The sequence below is a fragment of the Lates calcarifer genome, linkage group LG1 (assembly GCF_001640805.2).
Source record: "Lates calcarifer isolate ASB-BC8 linkage group LG1, TLL_Latcal_v3, whole genome shotgun sequence".
In the NCBI taxonomy this organism is placed as follows: Eukaryota; Metazoa; Chordata; class Actinopteri; family Centropomidae; genus Lates; species Lates calcarifer.
Window position 1 is genome coordinate 23464679 of NC_066833.1, and position 22435 is coordinate 23487113.

At 41.8% G+C, this 22435-nt stretch overlaps 1 protein-coding gene across 1 annotated transcript; it reads right to left on the reverse strand.

The window, feature by feature from the left end:
- Nucleotides 1-6773: 6773 nt before the first annotated feature.
- On the reverse strand, nucleotides 6774-20472 carry ankrd50l (ankyrin repeat domain 50-like). Its single transcript, XM_018702772.2, is given in 7 exon segments — nucleotides 6774-9777; nucleotides 9779-9841; nucleotides 9843-11711; nucleotides 11713-12008; nucleotides 13301-13518; nucleotides 19328-20123; nucleotides 20211-20472. Coding segments are annotated over 6 exon segments (4224 nt in total). The 5' UTR covers nucleotides 19777-20123; nucleotides 20211-20472; the 3' UTR covers nucleotides 6774-8448.
- Nucleotides 20473-22435: the final 1963 nt, after the last annotated feature.

Here is a 22435-nt window from a genome sequence, read left to right on the forward strand (position 1 = left end):
GGCTCTGCAAAAGATGAACTGGAAGCTCCTAGGGGTGTGACAGTGACCAGACTGGATGAGTTCTTGGTAGCTGATATCCGGAAAGGTACTCTCATTGCCCTAAAGCTTGACCCCAAAACAGGGTCCCGTCTTGAGCGCACAGTGGTGACTGGATTCCACCGGCCATACTTAGTGGCAGCTTGTTTGAGCTCAGGCATGGTAGCGGTTTCCGAAAGAGGCAATGAAACAGGTCGTGTGCCTTGCATCAAAGTCCTGGAGCCAGGCTGGAACACAGTGAGAGTTCTAGGTGTATGTGCTGGTATGGGACCAGTCCTGGTCTGTCCCTGGGGCATCTGTATAGATACAGATGGTAATGTGCTGGTAGCAGACTGGGGGGAAGAGCACAGAGTCCTGTTATACCCAGCACAGGGAGTGGGGTGGCCCATAGTGACCCAGGGCTTGAGTAGTCCACGAGGCCTGACACTGCTACCTGAGGGCCAACTAGCTGTATCAGACAGCATGCACCACTGCATCAAGATATACCAGTACAAAGCCACCCAGGGCTAGAGTTAGTGAGCTGATGTTTAAAGATACATGTTTAAAGGAAACTGTGGGGAGGTAACCAATCACACCAGAAATCTAGGGTGTATTTATTCTAAATAAAAGAGACCTGGGTAATTTTACTGCTGAACTGTAACTTCAATTGGCTGCAGCTCCTATGCTGATACTGTAAACTTCATTTGTGAACTCCAACTTAGACTGACAAATTATGTATTGGTGAACAGTGTCAGGTATCTACCAAGCTTTGTAAGCCAAGGGCTCATCATAAAAGACAAAAGCTATGAAGCTAAGCTATAGAGACAAAAACTAGCCAGTGCTATACTGAGCAAACACAGTGCTCAGTTCACCTCAAGACATTAATCTGCAGAAATTAGTGCTGAAAAATCATCTCTGGAAAGTATTCACTGTGTATGAATTTAATAAATTCAGCAAGTTCATAAAATCCAAGACAAATATGAATTCACACAAATCCATTATAAGAAATTATTACAGATAAAAAGAAAATTTCAAGTGGAGAGGAAGAGATCCCTTTCCTCTCCAGTGTGGAATTTTTATTTTCATGTGTTGAAATGAAAATGGTTTGACTGTTTCAGTGGAGTCTTGTCACGATTAGCTTCAGTAATTCCTGCAAATTCTACAATTTTTCACGCTGTCATTGCTTTTTACTGACAAGTGAAGCTTGGGGGCTTTTTTCAGTCCTCCCACTCTTTTCTTTCACCAGCAGTGTCTGTCATGTATATATCCACCAGTCTTTGATGAATTCTGCATTTAACGCGTGGATACACTGATGCCAGAAAGTACAGGGTGTTTGAATCATAAGCAGTGAAACCAAACTGCTGTCCAAATTTTCTTCTGGGAACTGTGTCTGTTAATAGCAGATGTTTCATTTAGGAGACCATTGCTTATTTGAGATCAGACAAAGGTGTAAGGACATTAAATACATTAACACAAGTATGGTATATTTGCAATAATGGTACTTTAATTTTTACTTTTTTCTTTTACTTTAGTGTCACTCAGGAAATTTTGTACCTTTTACTCCACTACATTTACAGCTGTGGTTCCTCATTACTTTTCAAATTAAAAATTTTCATTCAGTATGAGATAATGTCACAGCCCTGCTATCAGGTTTTTGCTTCAATAATGCATTTCTGAAATTACCTGATTAGTCTTAGAGACGGAAAGAGGTTGACAGTTTTAGACCTCTGGAAGAACATGTAAGCCTTAAACAGATGTGACGTATTGCTGTAGTTTAACCCCCCGACAATATAATACAATAGTCAGCTACATCAATAATTTAACAGTGTGACAGACCATTCTTTCACTTTTGACACTTCACTAATTTTTACTGATAATCTTCTTTTACTTTTTTCTTATATTTTTAATTCAAGACATTTAAATGAAATGTTTTGTTTTTATTTTGTTTGTTTTGTTTTCATTGTGGTGTTGCTACTTTTGCCTTGAACATCTAGAGTGCATTTCTACAACAGACTGAATCCAAAATACTCCAGTGCTCTCAAGCTCTCTTAGAGTCATTATTGGAAAAGACCAGTTGGTTTCATCCATTCATGACTATAGCATAGAATAAAGACAGATTATTATGATATATTTATTCCCAGAATATCTACTTTTGTGGTGACTGTTCACTGGTTGACTCAATTAAAATAAGATTTAGCTGAAATTTTGTCTATTTATTGTGATCTTTTCCTCATTAGGGCTTGTTTTGTCTTGTATGACAAAAATATCTAGTAAATCCTGGTATTATAAATTCTTATCATCAAGAGTGTCAGCAACATTAAAAGTCTTTCCAGAAATACAATGGAGGAACATCCTAAAAAATATGTTAAATATATCACAGTTCACAAAATCACAAAATTAACTCTCTAACACTGCAGATATATTTTAAATATCTTGAAGAGGATTTGGAAAATATTAATATTTAGTCTGTGTAGAGTTGTCTGAGTATTGTCATTTTTGAATACTGCATATTAAATTACAGAATGGAGAAAATCTGATTATTTTTCAATAGATTATAATTGGCCATTTTCCACAATTCATATTTGATAGTAATTCAATAGTCAGTCATTTGTCATTTATTTGACAGTATTCCAGCTGTCTCTTGCATTAGTAGGACAACATGAGTTAAATTCTGCAGTACACCAACCACAATTAGAATTCAACACTGGTGAAAATTAATAACCAGAAAATGAACAGAAAGAACTGAAGGAGGAATCTCTTGGGTCTACCACCCACTTACTCATATCTGTTGCCAAGTGAAGGATAACATAAGGGCTTTGTTTGCATTTTAAGTCAATTTCCTGCACATCTGAGGGCTTCATGCCAACCTCTTCACAGATCAAACCAGCAGTTAATCACCAGTTCAGCACTCCTCTCTCAGTACTGACTACACAGCCTGAAAATGTGCTGTCATTTCTTGGCAGAGGACGACTATCACTGTCTACTGAGATACATTTTGAAAATGATTTTGAGGGGAACAGACAACCAATGGTTTTTGTACATGATGTGTTGAATTTCAGTTGCTCGTCCTTGTGTAGTAGCTTTTGCTGGAAGCTTGATGACAGAAGCCCAGCATTCACTCTAGTCTTACAAATACTTTCATCAGAATTTTTTCCTTGATTCCTATCCTCACCTAAGCAAAGAGCAGATACCCAGTGAGCCAGCATTATATCTACATTTTATCTGTTAAGTCTACACTACACTACAGAGGCAGCTTCATCAGAATGCCATGTCCCACTCAGTTGTCCAGCCACTATCACTGTATACCTGGTTGGGTCATTCTGAACCATCTCACCTGGGACCTCCTAATGTATGTCACAGATTTTCTTTATGTGAAAATCTCTATTAAATTCATAGAACCCCCACAATTTTTTTATGGAGAAGTGTTCATGTTGATTGCAGGTTTATAAAAAAATAGAGATGTTATATTACTTCTTCATTATTTGAAGACAGATATTTTTTTGCTGAGCTGTGAGTTTAAACACTGAGTGAAATAGCTGGTCACTACCACACCTCTAGTCAAGTCTGCTCTTTAAGAGACATGAGAACCACCATCCCATGTTAACAGGGACCCTTAGATGCTGATCAATGCAGGGGATTCTTCTGTTGCTCTAGGAGCTGCTTCAGTTTTAAACTGAAGATAGGAAACTCACCTGGTCAGGTCTATTTCCTGGGAATCCTCCACAATTCTCAGGAACCCTGGTCTTTCTCCCAACTCCTGAGTATTTGCTGCACCACAGGGCTCCCCCGAACCATTTGGCTATGTGTATTTGCTGGAATTGTTCTACTCATTGTTTGCACTTAAGCATACAATTTAAAACCCACTCTGTGATGCAGCTAACATGAGCTACATGCGCCAGGAAGCTACTGAAACTACACATGATACAAACATTAGAATGTGAAAACAAAGTTTTCACTGCAGGCTAAAACAACGTGACGCCAACTCACCTGAGTGAATCAGTGCAGGTGGACACGTGGATACTCGTGAGCGTCTGATTGAACACGTGCTGGTTATTTTTACAGTGTTAAAGTGTTATTCTGATGCACAGCCACTGATTTCTCTCGCAGTTAAGCCGAAATCCAATCAAAGAAAACCGATTACCAGTACTGGATGAAAAGACCCTGGAGAGAGGGACGTAAAGAACTTTAATATTTACCTGCCACGTCCACTAGATGGCCCTGTATATGGGGCTCAACCCTGCGTTGACTCTCTGTGAACTGCATCCCCACCTCTGCAGAGTGAATCTTCCTGTTTCCATCTCAGCGGGCCCACCTGTTTCCTGTCCAGTTTCTCCATTGTTCTCCAGTCAATGAGCCGCCTCGTTTCCTATCCAGCTGCTCACTCTGTCATCCAGCTTTCCTCTTCCCTAGTAAACTAACCTCTTTTCACGAGCTCTTACATTCACGGTAGACAGTTAGAGCACTTTCAGACAACTTTCTTTTTGAATCACACAGTATCATCCAAAATTATAATCATGCACCAGAATCATTAAAAAAAACATTTAAATTAGCTTTCCCTCCCCACCCATGACTCACCACAGTTTCAGCACTCCAAGAGAACATGTTGAATAATATTACCAAGGCAGAGGAGCATCAATAACTCTCTCACAAGCTGCGTATGTACTTAAAACATATTTTGCAATTGATTGGCAAAATAATAATAATAATAATAATAAAAAATCCAACCAACATACTACATGTCCAAAAAAGTAAACACACCTATCAAGTAAACATAGTACTCGTCTGTAAGGAACAAAAATTGCCTAAATTTTAAATTCGAATTAATGCATTTATCCAAGAGCATCCTTAACCTTGTTCACTGTGTTCATTGATGTTGCTTTAATTCACACTTGAGCTGTGGAGGAAGAATTATGGAAATGATGGGCTCCTACGCACAACATCAACAGAAATTTACCAGATTATATAGAGTAAAGTCCATTTGTACAATACAACAGACTCATAGTCTGTTTCTCATAATGGCAAGCAAATAAAAATATATGTCTGTGTTCCCCCAGTAATATATATATATATATAGTAAATGTTTCTGAGTCTTGTCCTGGTGTTTACCTTTGAATCCTGTCTACAAAGCAGAACACAATGTCCTTTTCACATATATTACACATTTCCAGAGCACCGTGTACCTTATGTTAAAGACAGAGTGTAGATTTGTGTTCTTAGAGAGAGGGCCAGCACAGCTGTCAGCACAACGTGGTAGCATAACTTACCAATGCACACAAACATACATTCACAGAGCACTTAATTAGGAACACCTACAGTATACACCTGCTTATTAATGTTATTATCCAATCAGACAATCATGTGGCAACAGCACAAAAAAATGCAGATACAGGCTCACCAAAACTAGACAACTGGAAAGACTGGAAACACATAGCCTGGTCTGAAGAGTCTGGATTTCTGCTGAGGCATGCAGATAGCGAGGCAGAATTTGAAATTAACTGCATGAATCCATGGAGCCAACCTGCCTTGTGTCAACAGTCCAGGATAGTGGTGGTGGTGTAATAGTGGTGTAATCTTCTTGGCCCTTAATACCAATCAATCAACAGTGATAAACAGTGAGTTTAGTGAATTTCAGTGACCCGACAGTCACCAGATCTGAATCTAGTAGAACACCTTTGGGATGTGGTAGAACAGGAGATTGGCAGCATGAATGTGCCACTGACAAATCTGCAGAAATTATGTGATGCAGTCACATCAATGCGGAGCAGAATCTCAGAGGAAATTTTCCTATATCTGGATGAGTCCAGAGCAAAGGATTCCTCCTTCCCAGTGTCAGTATGGTGTTCCTAATTAAGTCCTTAATGAGTGAACAGCAAGTACACAGTGCTATCTCTTAGTTGATCACCTTCGGTGACAGAGCTCACTAAAAATACATTACACTCTGTTAGAAGTAGAGTACTATTACATTTATGTCATTACTAAAATGTTTGATTTTAAAGCACATCTTCCACATCCTGCTATTCAACCTGGACTTATAATGCTCTTCAAATATGTGGATGGGGGGAAAAGAGGCTTTTTTGCTTTTTTCATTAACACTAATGTGTGGCTATCAATCTTCACAGGCATGTTTAAGAATTCAGTGTAACAAGCAGCAACATTGAGACTCCAGCTCATCTGTCCCACCCAACATCTGGGTTAGCTTTTGTTCCAGTCCCCCTGAAAAACGTAATATTTCTGTGGGTGTTTGTATCCATATTCTAAGTTAAATGGATTTCTGGTACAGTACAGCATAGAAAGATTTGATCTCATCAGAAAATAATAACGAACCTTTTCTCCACATTCAGCTAACATGAACATCGCAACAGCTAACATGAACCCTTTCTTGGACTCCTAGAGGGTGTTGACTGAATATTAAGTAAATAAATGTCAGTTAAAATGAAGATTTTACTGCCCAGTAATTTAGTAAATACACACTTAGGACCCCAGAAACACACTTCTAAAGAAAAGATGAAAGAAACCCATGAGTAAATGCATTGAATTAGAAGTGGTACAGAGCATAGCGAGAGGCTATAAATAGAGGAGGCTTGGCTCTCTATACTGAAATACAAAACAAGTCATCACAGAGAGTAGGTGGTGACAAGAGAGATTTAACCTGTGTAGGCCCAGTTTAGTGTCAGGTCATGCCATATGTACATGTGACTGCAAAAACTCTTATTTCATCATTAATTATGCTATAGATTCAAAGTAACTCAGTGACACAGTTGGGACTCAATGAGAAGACTTTAAGGCCCTTTGAGAACACAATGCTAAGGTGCAAAAACATCAAATATGGAGAAAAAGTATCTATCATCAAATTAATTATCATTTTTTACACAAGTACATGTGAGAAATGAAGTTCAGAAATGCATTTCCCAAGTCCACATACTTAAAAGGTTTCACAAGTACAACATATCACAAAAATGGAGGACAACTCACTATTGGACATGTCTGCAAAGCCCTCCTTTCTTCAGTTTTCCAAACAGTTCAAACACACTTAGGTTCAATAATCCCAGGTAGCCACCATCAGGCAGCTGCCAGACTTTCATCCCTGCATGATCCCTCCGATAGAAGGTATCCATGACCTTTAGTTGTAGTGCATGAAAAGTACATGAAATACCACTACTGTACACATTTAAATACACATTCACAAATAAGCAGACAGAGCAGAGGTAGACAACGTTATGGCAAAATTTGCCATTTTAATTAATGAATTAAATATTTATGCAATGAAAAATGAAAAAGAACTAGAAATTTCTTTAGGCCACAAACAAGTCTGGAATTGTATCCATCCCTCCCACATCCACCCTCAGTTTCTGTAGTCCAGTTTTGATTTTCCTTCCTGCTTGCTCACAGACACTGTGAATGAGCCAAGTTGGTTCAGTAAACTTGTCTTTTGTAATTTGTATCATAAACCCTGCACTCAGTCGGGCTTTGGTAGACTTGCTTTTATGCAAACTGTGTTTGGTTGTCAGCAGTGGACCAATGGGGGATGTAGGGCAGTTTATAGTAAATATAAAAGAAACAACAAGCTTAAAGCTCTTAAAAAAAAAAGTTTGTTTACGGCTTCAAAAAGGGATCTTTACTATTAAAATGACCAAACCTATAAACTTGCTCCACAACAATGGGTGTTATTTGTTGAAGAGGTGATAAAGTCTTGTTAACCTACTATATGTATGATTCTAGACTCAGTCCTATTATCCAAAAAAAGCCTTTTTGTCAAACTCGTACTGATAACAATTATGAGCACAATGGGAAAATAAGGTCCAGATTGAAAATTAACACAGCTATGCCTTAACTGAACATGTTAATCTTGTCAGTGAAAGCCCTGCTCAATGCACAAAACAGGAATCAGCTTTGTTGAGTTTTGTTGTCATTCAGTTTGTGCTTCCTCTGGGTTTTCTGAAGAGGGGAGGAGAAAAAGATAACTTCCTCTCTCATCTGAACCCATAAAGTCATTGTACATGGTGAAAACCACACTCTCCCTGAGCTGGAAAAAATGTCCAACTCCACCTAAAACAAAGATGTTGTCATTAAAATGTAGATTTCAGTAAATGCTATGAAAGTATGCAACCAGAGACCACCATTTTTATTCCACCAATACCCACAGTGGGGCTGCGACTAATGCTTTTCATAATCAATGGTTCTGTCATTGATTTTTTTTCTAAGCAACTACATGACTAAACACTAATATATTAATCTAAAATGATATAAAACTAGAGATGCTGAAACTAGAAAGTATTTCAGTCAGTCAGAAATTACTCTAAATGACAGTTTTTACTGCCAGTGTCTTAATCATTTTAGCAATACTAGCATCCACATACTCATCCACAAAAAGTAAAAGAAAAAGGTTTGTGAAGAAAGTGTAGCAATAGCTAATGTCTCTTACTTGAGCACCAGTCACAGGGGTGTCTCTCTCTTATATAAGGCTGCACTGGTAGGACCCTCAAACTGCAGTTTGATGGCCTGTTTCAGATTAAGCTGCGGGTCTGTCGTTGTCATTGCGACCATAACATCTTCTGGCAAGGCACTACAAGGTGGGACGGGGGTAAAGCTGTAGCAAGCAGGTGATAAAATGTTTTTCTGGGGTAGAGAATCCCAAGCTTCCCCTTGCAGTGGGCTCTGCAGCCTGTAAGGATAGCCCAGAGGGGGGCTCTCTCTGTTTTTAGCACCTACTGCAGGACTGTCCTGCCCTGGCATTATCCCAAGGGAAGCCATGACTGAGTGCCATTTGCCACCAGAATAAGTAGTCCTGTCTGCTTTTATTAAGTGTGAATTTTGCTTGTTCATTTTGTCATGATATTCAAGTCCAGATGACATGCCTTTCTGCGGCAGTTCGCAGTTGTGCACCATGGCAGTGACTGTGCAAACAGTGGGAGGTGGGCTGCCTTTGGGATGCCTTTGGATGCTTCCATGGAGGCTGCCCATGCCTGAGCTCCCTGGTGGAGGAAGGGTAGAGGGACGGCTACGACTGCGGGGCAGTGAGTGTTGCTGGATCTGCTGAATAAAGCTGAGGCTGTCAGCTGGCACTGTCTGCACTGTTGCCAGAGAGTGGCAGGTGGATGAGGTTTGGGAACTCTGCATTGAGTGGAATCGTTCTGCAGTGGAGCCAGGAGAAGATACAGAGGAAGTAGAGGTAGCAGCTGTGACCTCTCCTCCATTACTCGCTGAAATCCCTGAGGAGAACATCTTGTTGGATTTTGCAGGGGAGACAGTGCTAGAGTTAGGCAACGGGCCCAGGTATGGCTTAGCTCCGTAGCTCTCCAAAAGCCTGACTATGTTAAAATGCCCGTGCTTTCCAGCTACTTTGACTGGACTACGGCCATATTTATCCATATGATCAGGATTTGCACCTCTTTCCAAAAGCATTGCAACAATGTTAGCATGTCCCTCCTGGGCAGCGATGCTCAGAGCTGTTGCCCCCTGGTGGCAAGCAAGGTCTATGTTGACACCATTGACTTCTAGAAGATGACGTCCTACTTCAGCATGTCCTGTCCAAGCCACTGAATGCATTGGTGGTCTCCCTTCTGTGTCCTGTGCATTAGGATTTGCCCCATGCTTTAAAAGTAGGTCTACCATTTCCACACATCCCTGCCAGGAAGCCACATGAAGTGCTGTACGACCCTCAGAGTCTCGGGACTCCAGGGGCACCCCTCCTTTCTCTATTAGGAGAGTAGCCATATCAACGTGTCCCTCCAACACGAGCAGATAGAGCAAAGGCCTTCCCTCTGGCATCCCGGACATCTGTGTCAGCCCCTCGCCTCATAAGCAGCTCTGCCACCTCAGCATGGCCTCTCCAGGAGGGTGGCACTCAATGCCGAATGTCCATCATAGGCCCTATGGTCAATGGGAGAACGTCTGTCCAATAACAGCCTGACAGTGCTCCAGTGACCCTCCTGAGCAGCCAGTATAAGAGGGGTTCGTCCTTCAATGTCCATCTCTCCAACACGTGCCATGCTGCCCCGCTCTGTCAAAGCAGCACAAACCGCCCGATGGCCTTCACAAGCAGCAGCATGCAGTGGAGTCCAGCCAAGGTCATCTTTGTGGTTTTCATCCAGCCCTCGGTCCAGCAAGGCACGGACAACCTCAGTACTGCCTCTTGCTGCTGCCAGGCAGAGTGCTGTCCTGCCTTCACAATCAATAGCATCCACAGCTGCTCCCCAGAAAAGCAGACGAGATACTGTCTTCATATGACCCATTGCTGCAGCTGCCAGAAGAGGAGTAACAGCAGCTGCAGCAGGGACATTACCGTCTGGGCCAGCAGTCTCATCTACATCAGCACCAGCTTCTAACAGAAGTTCAACTACCTCATCATGGCCCTCATAGGCTGCAAGAAGCAGTGGTGTCATGCCATCATGATCTCTGTGTCCTGGATCAGCTCCACGCTCCAGTAACAGACTCGCTACCTCACCATAACCTTTGACTCCTGCTGCTGTAGGGACACAGAGGGCAGCGACTGACAAAGCACTACGGCCATCTCCATCAGCCAAGTCAACTTCTGCATTGCGGTCCAGCAGTATCTCCACAGCTTCATGATGTCCCATATAGGCAGCAGCAATTAGCGGTGTGCGGCCCTTGCTGTCAGCTTTGTTAACCTCTGCCCCATAGTTCAGCAGGGTCAGAACAATTTCCTCATGACCGCCCCATGCAGCAGCTCTAAGAGCAGTCCGGCCCTCACCATCGCATCCATCTACATCTGCTCCTGCATCCAGAAGAAGCCGAACAGCCTCGCTATGTCCTCCCCAAGCTGCAGAACGCAGTGCTGTCCAGCCTTCACTGTCAACATGCTCCATCATCTGTGCTGCAATTTCTGGCTTCTGGCTCTTGGCCCATTCCAGGAGTACAGACAACACTTTGACGTGACCCTGCCTGGAAGCCAAAGACAGTGGCGTTTGACCCTGATGATCACTGATCAGTGGATCAGATCCGTGTTTCAGGAGAAGTTCAACTACATTTGCAGAACCCTCATGGGCTGCACTAGCAAGCAAGGTCTGTCCATCTGTAGAACGTAACTGGTTTACGGATGCCCCACTGTCAAGCAGCTTCTTTACAGACATCTCCCGTTCAAATGCCTGTCGTAAATTAGCTCCCTCTTCACCTATACAATGCAATCCAACAGTTGTGTTTACATCTGAAAAACAGGCAGCAGAGACAAGCCCAGTCCTCATTAACAGCTGGAGGACTTCCTGACTGACCAGAACGGGAGGCTGACTTAAGGATGTGGTGAGGGCATGGCTGCAGCTAGGAGAAAGAGCAGGCACACCTGCCCACAGCATCCATAATGCCAATAAAGAGGGGTTATCTTGATGATGACCTGAGCAAAGTAAATGTGTGGCTAGCTGGCAAGTGTCCTCAATGTCCAAGTCCTGTCCCTGCAGAGTCAGAGCCATGGCGAGCATGCTGTGACCCTCTGTTCTGCTACACAGGTACTTTTGTGTGCAATACTTGACATCCATCAGCCACTCAGCAAAGCTGGCATGAAAAAGTAGTTTGGTGCCCCCAGGACCATCAATCAGGAGAGGAGAGAGGGTTCGGAGCTTGTTCTGAAAGTCCTGGGGGCTGAGCAAGGTGTCATGAGTCCATACTGCTGTGAATAGCTGCTGGGGTGTGAGGGGCCGCGGGGCAGCTAAGAGCACATTAAGGAGAGGCTTGACGTACGTGAAAGAGCCCCCGGGGGAACAGTCTTTGGCACAGCCACAGGTAGAGGCCATTGAGAGTCCCAGGGATGTCCCGGATCTCTCGTAGACCCACCAGTGCAGCTGCCACACCATCCAGCACACGCTCAAGGAAGAGAAAGCAGCCACCGCTCTTAATGTGCAGTAAATTCAGCATGTCAGCAGTGTCAGGGGTGAGCTGACGGCGAAGTGCCGCTTCTTCATCCAGCCGGCAGAGGATGTACTGCTGCACATCATGGACTGGTGGGGGCTTCCTCAGGTCATCCAGGCAAAGTTTACGAAAACCTATGACACAGAAGAGATACCACAGGTATTTTACTGACTATCATAGACTTTATCAATCTTGTTATCAATGTTATGTTTCTTCTATCCCTGTATCATTGTGTGATACTTTGACAACTACTTTAAATAACCAAAACAAGAGAGATGACAGATGGCTTAAAGAATTCAAAATTCACAGCAATCTACTGATGTAATAACATTAAAGTTTCTCATCTGCATTTTGCCAGTTCTTTCCTCTTCCTTGCCGCGCCTGTACTGACAACCATCTAGTGTTTTTTCTTGCATTTTTTTTTTTGGGGGGGGGGGACACAATACAATAGCATGTTGTTCAAGTGTTGTGGGCACACCTGGAATTCTTTTTACAGACAGAAGACAGAAAAAGTATTTTATTGATCCCTGGGACCAACACATTGCTCACATTTGATGCTTTTTTGTTTTATATGACCTTAAATGAATACATTTGGGGTTTGGACTGGGCTTTAGGATTGTTTTTAGACATTTCAAGGTATAACCATGCTTTTTTCATGCTTTTCATGCTTTTTATGGACATTTTAAAGACAAAACAAAGACGTGATTACTTGATTAATCAATGATTTGAGGACTGATCTATAATCAAATAACTGGTTGCTGCAGCCCTACTGTACTGTATAAGTTCACTGCTACAAAACAACACCTCCCTCCTTCATTTAAATTTTGTTAGTAAAATGATGCGGGGATACAAAAGCAGAGCACTAAAGCTAGTACCAGCTTTTAGCAAGAGTTACAATCAAAGATCCCTTTTGCTATAGTTACATAAAATCTTGGCTGAGATGCCCCATCTTATTAGAGCCACTTCATGTTCAGACTCTGAGTCTGCCAGATAAGAACTGTAGCCAAGACAAAGCAGATTCTTATATTTCTTATTCAGTTAATGCATATGTTAAGCTCACCAACAATAATAATTCATGATGCAACACAATAAATGAGTAAATATTCAAAATACAGACTATATCATTAGTGGGATGACAATTTAGTGCTTGATCCACTAAAAGTATGTTATGTCTTTCTTAGTGATTTCATTACTTTCTATTGTGTACTATCATGATAATTTTGAAAACTGTCATAAGATTAAAAAAATATACAGATTATTAACTCTTTAAGACAAACATTATGGTAAAGATGTCACAAAGTATTCATTAAACTTGATTTCATGCTCTGATTTTTCATTGCTGCCTCCACAGCACATATACCTAAGGTGGTTTATTTTTATGTCTAACCCCAGGTTCATATTCACAAAATCTCTTTTAGAAACATACCTGAGAACATCTTGCACACAGCCTTGTTATGGCGGCGGACGGAGCAGACCAGCAGCAGCCAGCCAGGCAGCAGGTGTTGATTGGCAGCCAGGAGCTCTGCGATGGAGTCACTCTTCCCACTTCCTGCGCCCCCCCCATATGCTACATCCAGAGAGTCCACCACCAACATCAGAGACTGGGCAGGAGGAGGAAGGTCTAACAGGGGTCCCAGCACTGCTCTAAGAGAGAGAAAGACAGACGCACAGGAAGATGCAGCAGGGTAAAAACTGCAAGGAGTCGTGGGCGGATGAGGGAGTTGAAAGCAACAGTAAGAATGTAAGCATTTCCTTTTATACTGACTGCAGTGTAATTACATCACAGATAAACACAGTAGGTCATATGAAGTCAGTGACATTAAATGGAATCACTCACATCAATACGCGGGCAGCTATTTTGCAATGACCTGAGGCAATTCTAATTCTAGTATTTTATTGGGTTTTTGCTGTCATTTTCCATTTAATATATTTTTGAAACAACCAACTTTGCTCTCTGGTTTTTAGCTTTGCAGTCAGTTGAAAACAGTATAAAAAACAACTTGATATGTTTGCACAAAAGGAATTTCATCAAGATGAAGATGAAACAAATTTCCTATTGGAAACTTGTCAGAACATTAAAATCAGTAATTAAACTGAGCAAGATCCTTCTATCTATGAAGACATTATGGCTTTAATTTGGGACTCTTGTTTGCCCAGAACTCTGCAATATTATGACAGCATTTACCTAAAAATCTTTAACTTTGAGAAACAGCAAAAATGTACGATCTTCTGTTATGATTGTGTGACTGTGACACCGGAACACATTGTAAAACAATAAACCAATTTAAAACTTCAAAGTGTAACTGTCCTTTAAAGAGCAGAGTCAGCACCCACACCCTGGGGTGATGATGGTGACTCAGGTTGGTGGAACCTCTGAAATTTCCTGCTCCACCCTGGGCACGCTTGCATGCACACACGTGGGTTGATATGTGTACACAGGTTATAAACGCACATAAACACACTCCTATCATGCCCATACACACTTGTATATCTTTGCTGCTGAGGTCCTTCCAATGACCAAATTAATTCCTAATCCTTAAACCTCATTTCTTAAACATGCCTGAACTTGAATCCAAATTTTAAGTAATTTATTGTTGTTGTTGTTTCAGCAATAGTTCACAAGCCATAAAACATTAAAAAATAATATATAATACATACAGTGACAGCAAAGACTTTCTGGACTCTTATTCCAGGATGCTAGACTTAAGACCAGAGGCAAGTTTATGTGAGGAGAATGAAATCCTGCAGTCAACATGAGGTACAGAGCTGTCAGAGAATGAAAACTTTATAATGAAAGTGAAAGTTGTATGAAGGAAGCCGGGGCACTTAGGAATAAAGCTGATGCTCCAGATGGCTACTGAGCCTACAGTAAAAATACGCCTGAGCCAAAGACAAAACAGAAACCTATGTTCTCCCTGCCCCACAACAAGTATCTGTACCAGGTCTGGTTTGATTCTGTGTTCTGCTCTGCAGTGATTTGTACAGAACATGCACACAGGGTCTTATTACGGGTGACAAACAGTGATTAACCTGTGGCAGTGGTCTGTTATAAGTGGGTCACACAGGAGCTGAACTCAAGTCAATTATGCTGCAACAAACACAGGGTGTGTCTGTGTGTGTGCTGTTATCAGTGTTAATGTCTATGTTTAAGAATGACCAGAAGGTCCAGTCACCTTTAGTCTTCAAACAGGTTTTTTAAAAGCCAGATTTGGGGGGGGGGGAACAAAACTTTAAAATCACAGAAAAAATCTGCATCTTTTCAGTCTCACATTACCAAAAGTCTGTGGGAATTTTGTATGTGCTTCTCGTACCTAATAATAGCAAACTGAGCAGTGTTTCCAATGTTGTAAAAGCTGAATATGCCACTACCAGGAAAGACACAGATTCAGAGCTGTTTACAAAACACGGGGGAAGAGGTCACCCAAGCTGTAAACAGAGCCGTTATGCCAGAAATACATGAAAATTTCAGTTTACTCTGGCTAATGTAGAGCCTTATCAGGCTAACCAAACACAGGCCTATGAAGCTAAATGAATAACTAAAAGCATCAGGGTCATTCACTGAAATGGATTAACATAAGCGTAGGGAGTGTGGGGTGAAGTTTCAACATAGCAGACATTAGTCACTCACAGTGAGCTGAGCAACTGCACTGTCATGAAACTATGCATTACTACATTTGTGGAACACACAAGTACCTCCTCCATTACACTGTCAGTAACTGAATACATTTGTCCTCATATAATGGACATTGGGCTGTGTCTTTTATCAGGAGGTGCTACATCATTTATTAGTGACAAGGGTCCAGGGTTTTTTGGTCCAGGGTTTACCTCAGGAAGTCATTCAGCAGTGGTGGTAAACAACCCACATCCCAACATATCTCAGCTTATGATATATCACTCTGTAGATAACACCCTGAGTTTTGCTGAGGCTCATTAAGTATGTGGCATTTGCTGTGTGAAATAGAACATCTGCTCTTTTTCCCTCAGGGTTATTGTTATATATCATGAAGGAATTTGAATTTTTCTGATGTTAGTTGAGGCAATCTCAGAGGCCCACACTGTGGTAATCCAGCAGTTGCTTCAATGCAGGTGATTAGTGGAAGAAATAAACAGTCGCATCGCAAGTTCCCTGATCCCAAAGTGACATCATCAGATTACTTATTCCGTCCAACGGTCTAAAAACCCCAAAAATGTAATTTACAATGATTTGAAACAGAGAAAAGCAGCAAAGCCTGATATTTGAGAGGATGGGAGCAGCAAATATTTGCTAAGACTAAACATTGTGTATCAGACATACAAAACATCATACATAAGGAAAAGTGGTGATCACACCAGGAAATTCTGTATGGTCATAGTTTACACATTAAGTCTTTATCTGAAGATATTTACAGACCAAGCCCTAATATATGTGAATCATCTCATGCCTTTATCATCGAGCATATCCTGCAATTAAAAGCAAACTGAAACCCTGCCCTGGGTGACAGCTACATCTGGGTTACGACAAGCTTATCAAACCTCTGTGTGCTTTAGTCATCTGATTAAGGCCACAGAGAAGGAGGGAGTGTAATGAGCCTTTTATTGCTGCTTAAGGTTTTCGGCTTCATTCATCTCACGCAGTCACTGGTGGACACAGGTGACCTTTGACACTCGGCTTTAAGTGGACTGGCAGACAGGAGCAATAATATGGAGGTTGCCTCTCTGCAATCGTATTACTCCACTACTTAAATCACTTCACTGGCTTTCTGAACTCCTCTAAGGCCTCAGGTGATGGCTCTCTACCTGAACCTAGAAAAGAATCCAGATACAAATTAGGGTGATGGTGCTTTTGGTAACTTGGGTCCCATTGCCAGATGACAGGACTCAAAAGCAAACTGAAAACTCTGACAGTTTGGGTGTAAAAGCAAAGTGGGCCAACCACATGAGCATATACTAGTAGATGTCAGCATGGATTCAATAGCTAACTACTCTTTCAACCATTGTTGAACTGTCAAGAAAACATCTATATAAACAGTATAAATATGAATACACTGTACAATATGTGTACATAGAAATATGACAGATGATTTGGTAAGCATGGTGACATCTATGTATCTATGCAAGCAGCGTGTTGTTCTTGTGACCTGCTCCATGTGTTCTGGCAGTTCCTCATTAAAAAGTGAACGAAATGCAGCAACCACACTGCAACTATCTCCTCAGTCACATGGCCTCTAGGCTGTATAAATGCTGGGGATAAGATTTTTTTTCCTGAGCTCCAGAGAGGAGCCATAAGTCATCACCTCAAGTATGTATAACTGTTCATACGTTTAACTCAATGTTACGTCTACTCCTCTTGGTAAGTTTGTGGTAAGCTAGTGTGAGCACAAAATGAACCAGAGCTGAGCAGCAGCCAGAGAATTTTTTTTTTCCAAACCAAGTGAATCAAAGTAAAATTGTGTAAGCATCAAACAATAAGACATCTAAAATCAGCAGAGAGAGGGAGAAGAGTTTCTTCTACTGTGGTTTAATTTCACACAACAGACTATTTTGTCTTTTACTTTGAATCTCAGTCAGAGGGAGCAGCGGCATGCAAAAGTTAAATGAAAAGTTAATGACTTGCTGACTACATTGTCTTTCTACATTGACTACCAGCTGTTTACAGGCACACATCCCATACAAGCCAACTCAAGCCCGTGTTTTATCAGTTTTGTCGACGGCCGTTCTCACATGGCAGCGTTTTTTCGCCCACGGCCACTTTCTCTCACAGGAGCTCCAAACACAAACAGCTGCTGGCCTCGAGCCAGTCTGAGGGGAATGTGGAATCCAGCTTGGTACTTCACACCAGAGAAGAGCAAACACAGGAGGAGTGTAAAAGGACTCAGGCTCATGACAGAGTAAACACACTGGGAGAGAGAGAGAGAGAGAGAGAGAGAGGGAGGGAGAGTGAGAGTGAGAGAGAAAGAGAACAGTCCTAGAGAGGAGAGTGACCTCGCTGACTGGTGCTGAGATGGTCACCAGGGTACTGGATGCATTTTTTTTTGTTTTTACCTCTTTGTTCATTTTTTTTCCCCCCACTCTCTGAAAGGATGTTGTGTCGTAAATAACACTAGCATTCATTCACACTGGAAGGGCCCCATTGTGTGTGTTGTGAATGGGCTACATTATGAGAGGAGAAATAAATATAAGACGAGGAAGAATGGCTACGGCCATCTTTTTCCTGTGACTGTCCTGACTTTTATTTGCTTCGCTGACAACCACATGATTTTACACTTACAGGCTTTTTGTCTGCTGACAGTCTAACTCCTGCAGAGAATAACCTCTATTTAAAAAAAAAAATAATTAAAAAAAACATAAACAGGTGCAGCCTTAAAGCATTCATGGATCTTTTTCTCACAACTGTTTGACACCAACACCTCCCTCTTTTTCTATTCAGAGTGGGGAGGGTTTTTTACTATACATATGGAGGGTTATTTTTATTTCATTTTTACAGCATTGCTGACACTGCAGCCAGGGCAATATTTTGCTATTTTTTGTGGAACTGTATCATGATATCACAATTTTAATGTTACATTTTCTGGAAATCAACCTGTCTATAAATAAAATAATCAGATAGGAAAGTCTGTTTTTCAAGTAAATATAATCAGCAATAACTTTCATTATCAAATAGTCATTTAAGTCAATTATTGAGGAAAAATATTAAACATTTACTGGATCCACCTTCTCAAATGTGAAGCTGTGCTACTTTTCTCTTTGACGAATCATTGTAACGTAAACATCTTTGGATTTTAGACTATTGGTTGTACAAAGCAATCATTCTCAAAGTGTCGTGGGTATTTTTTGCTCTTTTCTGGCATTTCATGGACTCAACATCTCTAAACCTAAATCTGTAATGAAACTAATCATTAGTTGCACCCATAGTTACAACTGTAGTCAACTGAGCATCAGGCTACAAATCATATTTTACCAGATTCACATTCAGCAGTGTGTCGCTGATGTTAAATTAAAACTTCTCTGTTTGACATCATGATAAATAGGGGGACCTGCTTTAATAATGTTTTTGGTCACAACAACCACATGTTGAATGTGGCCATTTACAAAACACAGGAAACTTGTGGCACAGGTTTTCCTCAAGTCGTTTTCACTGATATTTGAATCTGATAAACACCCTTTTTTGCCTGCTGACACATGTCACTGTTTAGCTGCTCCTGCTTTAATCAAGAATATCACCCTTTACAGTATGTGACCACACAGACGTTTAGCTGAGCCACGCTCTCAAACATGCACACACACGCCGAGTGTCTGGACGGGTTCCATGTTTGTTACCTTTTGGCAGCTTTCCGCTCCACACCTCTCATTTTACGACCTTGAAATTTCCTTAAATCTGGTTCTACAAATTCCCCTCTTCAGACCACGTGTGTCACATCAAAAGAACTAAAAAAGGAACTCAAAAGTAAAAATATGAAATAATGTGATAACAAACCTCTTGAAAGTGTCATCAGGATCTTTCTGACAGGTGAGTGGCTCCAGAGCGGAGGATACAGATGGGCTGTTGAGGATCTCTTTGTACCCAGGTGAGAGGAGAGATGAGGCCCTCAGCTGCTCCACCAGGCCCAGAACAAACCTCCAAAGCACTGTACTCCTCTGGTCCTCTCTCTGGCAGAAGTGGGAGGCCAGGCAGCGTGCTGCCAGCCCTGCTGCCAGCCCTGCCTTGGAGGTGGGCCACACCACCTCGGTGCACAGGGCAGTCTTCCCGGCGCCGGGGCCCCCCATCACCAGCAGCCCTGGCGGTTGTCCCGGCACGGAGCGGGCATCCAGGCAGTGCCGCAGCTTATCCAGGGCCCATTCCCGGCAGTAGAAACGCCGGCCCTGAAGCAAGCTGGAGCTGCTGCCAAATCCACTGATACTCATTTGCTCCTGGTGGTCTGACATCCAGGGGACAACTCACTGCTCCGAACTCCACGTCCCATGCTCCTCCACTAATTTTCCTCCCACTTTAAGGTTGAGCTGCAGCTGGCAACAGCTTTGGTTCGTGACAGCTCTGGGCAATGCCTGGGTATTTTATCACACCAGCAGTTCCTGAAAGTGTTGCATCAGGCGATTATTATCTGTTGCTGCTCTTCCCCTGCAGGTCTTGAGGCGTAAAGCTGAGGTCAAGCCAGCTAATGGTTCATCTTATCATTTTCTTCATTTTCCTGATCTTTTGCTCGCTGGGTGTGAAACACAGAAGCAAGGTTACCACTGTTCATCGTGCCTCTCCTAGAGATCGTGGAGCTGTTCTGTCAAATCAGAAAGAGGGAGAAGGAATGAGGTAAGAGAGGAACTGACAGCATGTTTTTCACAAATATAATGACACTGTATCTCACCCCTCCCCAAGCTGAGTCGCCCTCCATCTTCCAGTTACAGCTAGGAGTCTTCCCTCCTCTCAGTTTCTGTCCCACTTCTCTTGCAATTTCAAGCATCGATCCCAGACTGCAGCTTCAGCCTGACATTCTCTTTTCCTTTCTCACGCCCTACGCTCTCTCCAACCCTCCGTTCACACCTCACACCTCCCACACCTCCCTCTATCATACCGTCTCTCATGCGCTCCGGTTTTTCTTGTTTTTTTTTTTTCTCCTGTCTCCTCCTCCCTCTCGGCATGTACAGACATGCACAGGAGAGCAGAGCAGTGAGGACAGAGGGAGGACTCATGGCTGTGAGTGATTCCACAGCTGACAGGTGGGAGGGGTTACCTGGGGTGAAGGTTCAGTCGTGGGGCAATACTACACCTCCAGCTTTAGTTTTAGGTGATTTGTGCATATAAGCTACTTGCTAAGCTGCTGAAGTTTTGTTTCATGAAAATGACTTTTTGATCTTCTGACTTAAATGTAGATAATTGATTCATTGTGGGTCTATAGCTGTAACAATTAGTCAATTAATCCATCAAAAGATTACTAATTCAATAATTTATCAAGCAAAAAAAGTTAAACACTGTGGTAGAACAGTCTCTTTTGCTTAGGAGAGTTCCTTAACTGACTGAAATGACCCAGAAGTATCTCAGTGGCAGCCATGATAAGAGCTGGTTGAATTCTCTACTAAAACCGTTTAAAGGAAAGGAGCCTCCAGTGCTTTCCATATCTTATACATACACCTTTTAGCAAGAGAAGATCATCACCACCAGGACCATTCCTGTTATACACAAACAGGATAAGGGATGAGGAATGCCAATCCCAACAATATTCCACTTGTCGCCGCTAGACCGGCCGTATTTAATTTAAATGCCAACGCACCACCATTCAAAGGATTTTCAGACTAGTAGCCCATCAGTGGTATAGTTTAATAAATGGTAACAACGGTGCCATATGCACCTTGCTTGTAAGGTTAGTGATGGTTATGACTAGGCAGAGTGATATAAGCAGTGAGCAGTGATGTATTATGTTTTGTGTGGAGTGCTCTGTTGTCCCACACTTGAAGCGATCATTAAAGTGGACTGAGATACAAAAATGGTGTAGTCCCCATGCTCTCGCTTTGACCCACGACCTGAAAGTAAGAATCAAGTTATAGTTAACTCTAAAAGTGCTCAGCGTTTTAATTCAACATTTCAATTCTTTTCCTGTTTGTTAATTTTTAACAATATCTATTTTGTTGTTGTTTCCTCTGAGTAATTGATGGTTAAATGTTCCCTGTGTATAAATCAAAAACATCCTTTTTTAAGAACTGTGATTCTGTGTTGGACAGGAAACCTTACTGAACTGTAGCCCACAGCACAGAGTTTGTCACTGCACATATCTTCCATGTGTTATAAAAAAAGCTGGTTTAAAAAAAAAAAGCATAGTGTAAGTGCAGTCAGATTTTCTGAATACCGCAGTTCTCTTTTACTGAATGCTTACCAATTCTCCTTCAGATCTTTCCTTGACCTCATGACTTTTTCCTTCGAGGTTAAGGAAAAGTGGTTCTAACTTTTCAAATGTACTGTTTTCCTCTGTAATAATGTAATGTAATAAAAGCTTGACACTTGTATATTGTAGATATAACAAATAAAAAGGGAGAAGCCATACTAGGATGGTTGGACCACCTTAAAGGATTCCATATGAGAGAAGTTTCTGTGACAAAGTTAACACGATAATGAGAGTTCACACTGCTCCACATTTAAGTCAGTGATTAATCAAACATCAACGGCACTGAATCTGTCAGATTAAAACTGTGATTTCAACACTTTGAACTGAGCAGAAAAAAAAAAAAAACCGAAATGCTGTGCACATCATCTCCAACACGATAGCATGGTGACAGTATGATTCATAGAGCTAAATGCAAACTAAGAACAAGCTAGAAGGTAGAACATTTTTCCACATGTGCAGCATTTTACCTCGATGGTTTTGCCACTCTCAAGAGAAAGACGTACCCTCCTACAGGAGGAAGACACATGTCGTACACTGACGGGTGCCAAATACTAACAACGAACTGGAAAATGAAGAGATGTGTGTTTTAGCAAGTCACTGATGACAGTAATGAGGAGAAGTGGCACCAAGCCACCGAGGATGTCTACATTCTTGTCATTACTTGTGGTATTTACAAAGCCTTCTAAAGCTGGCATGTAGCCTGTAAAGACACT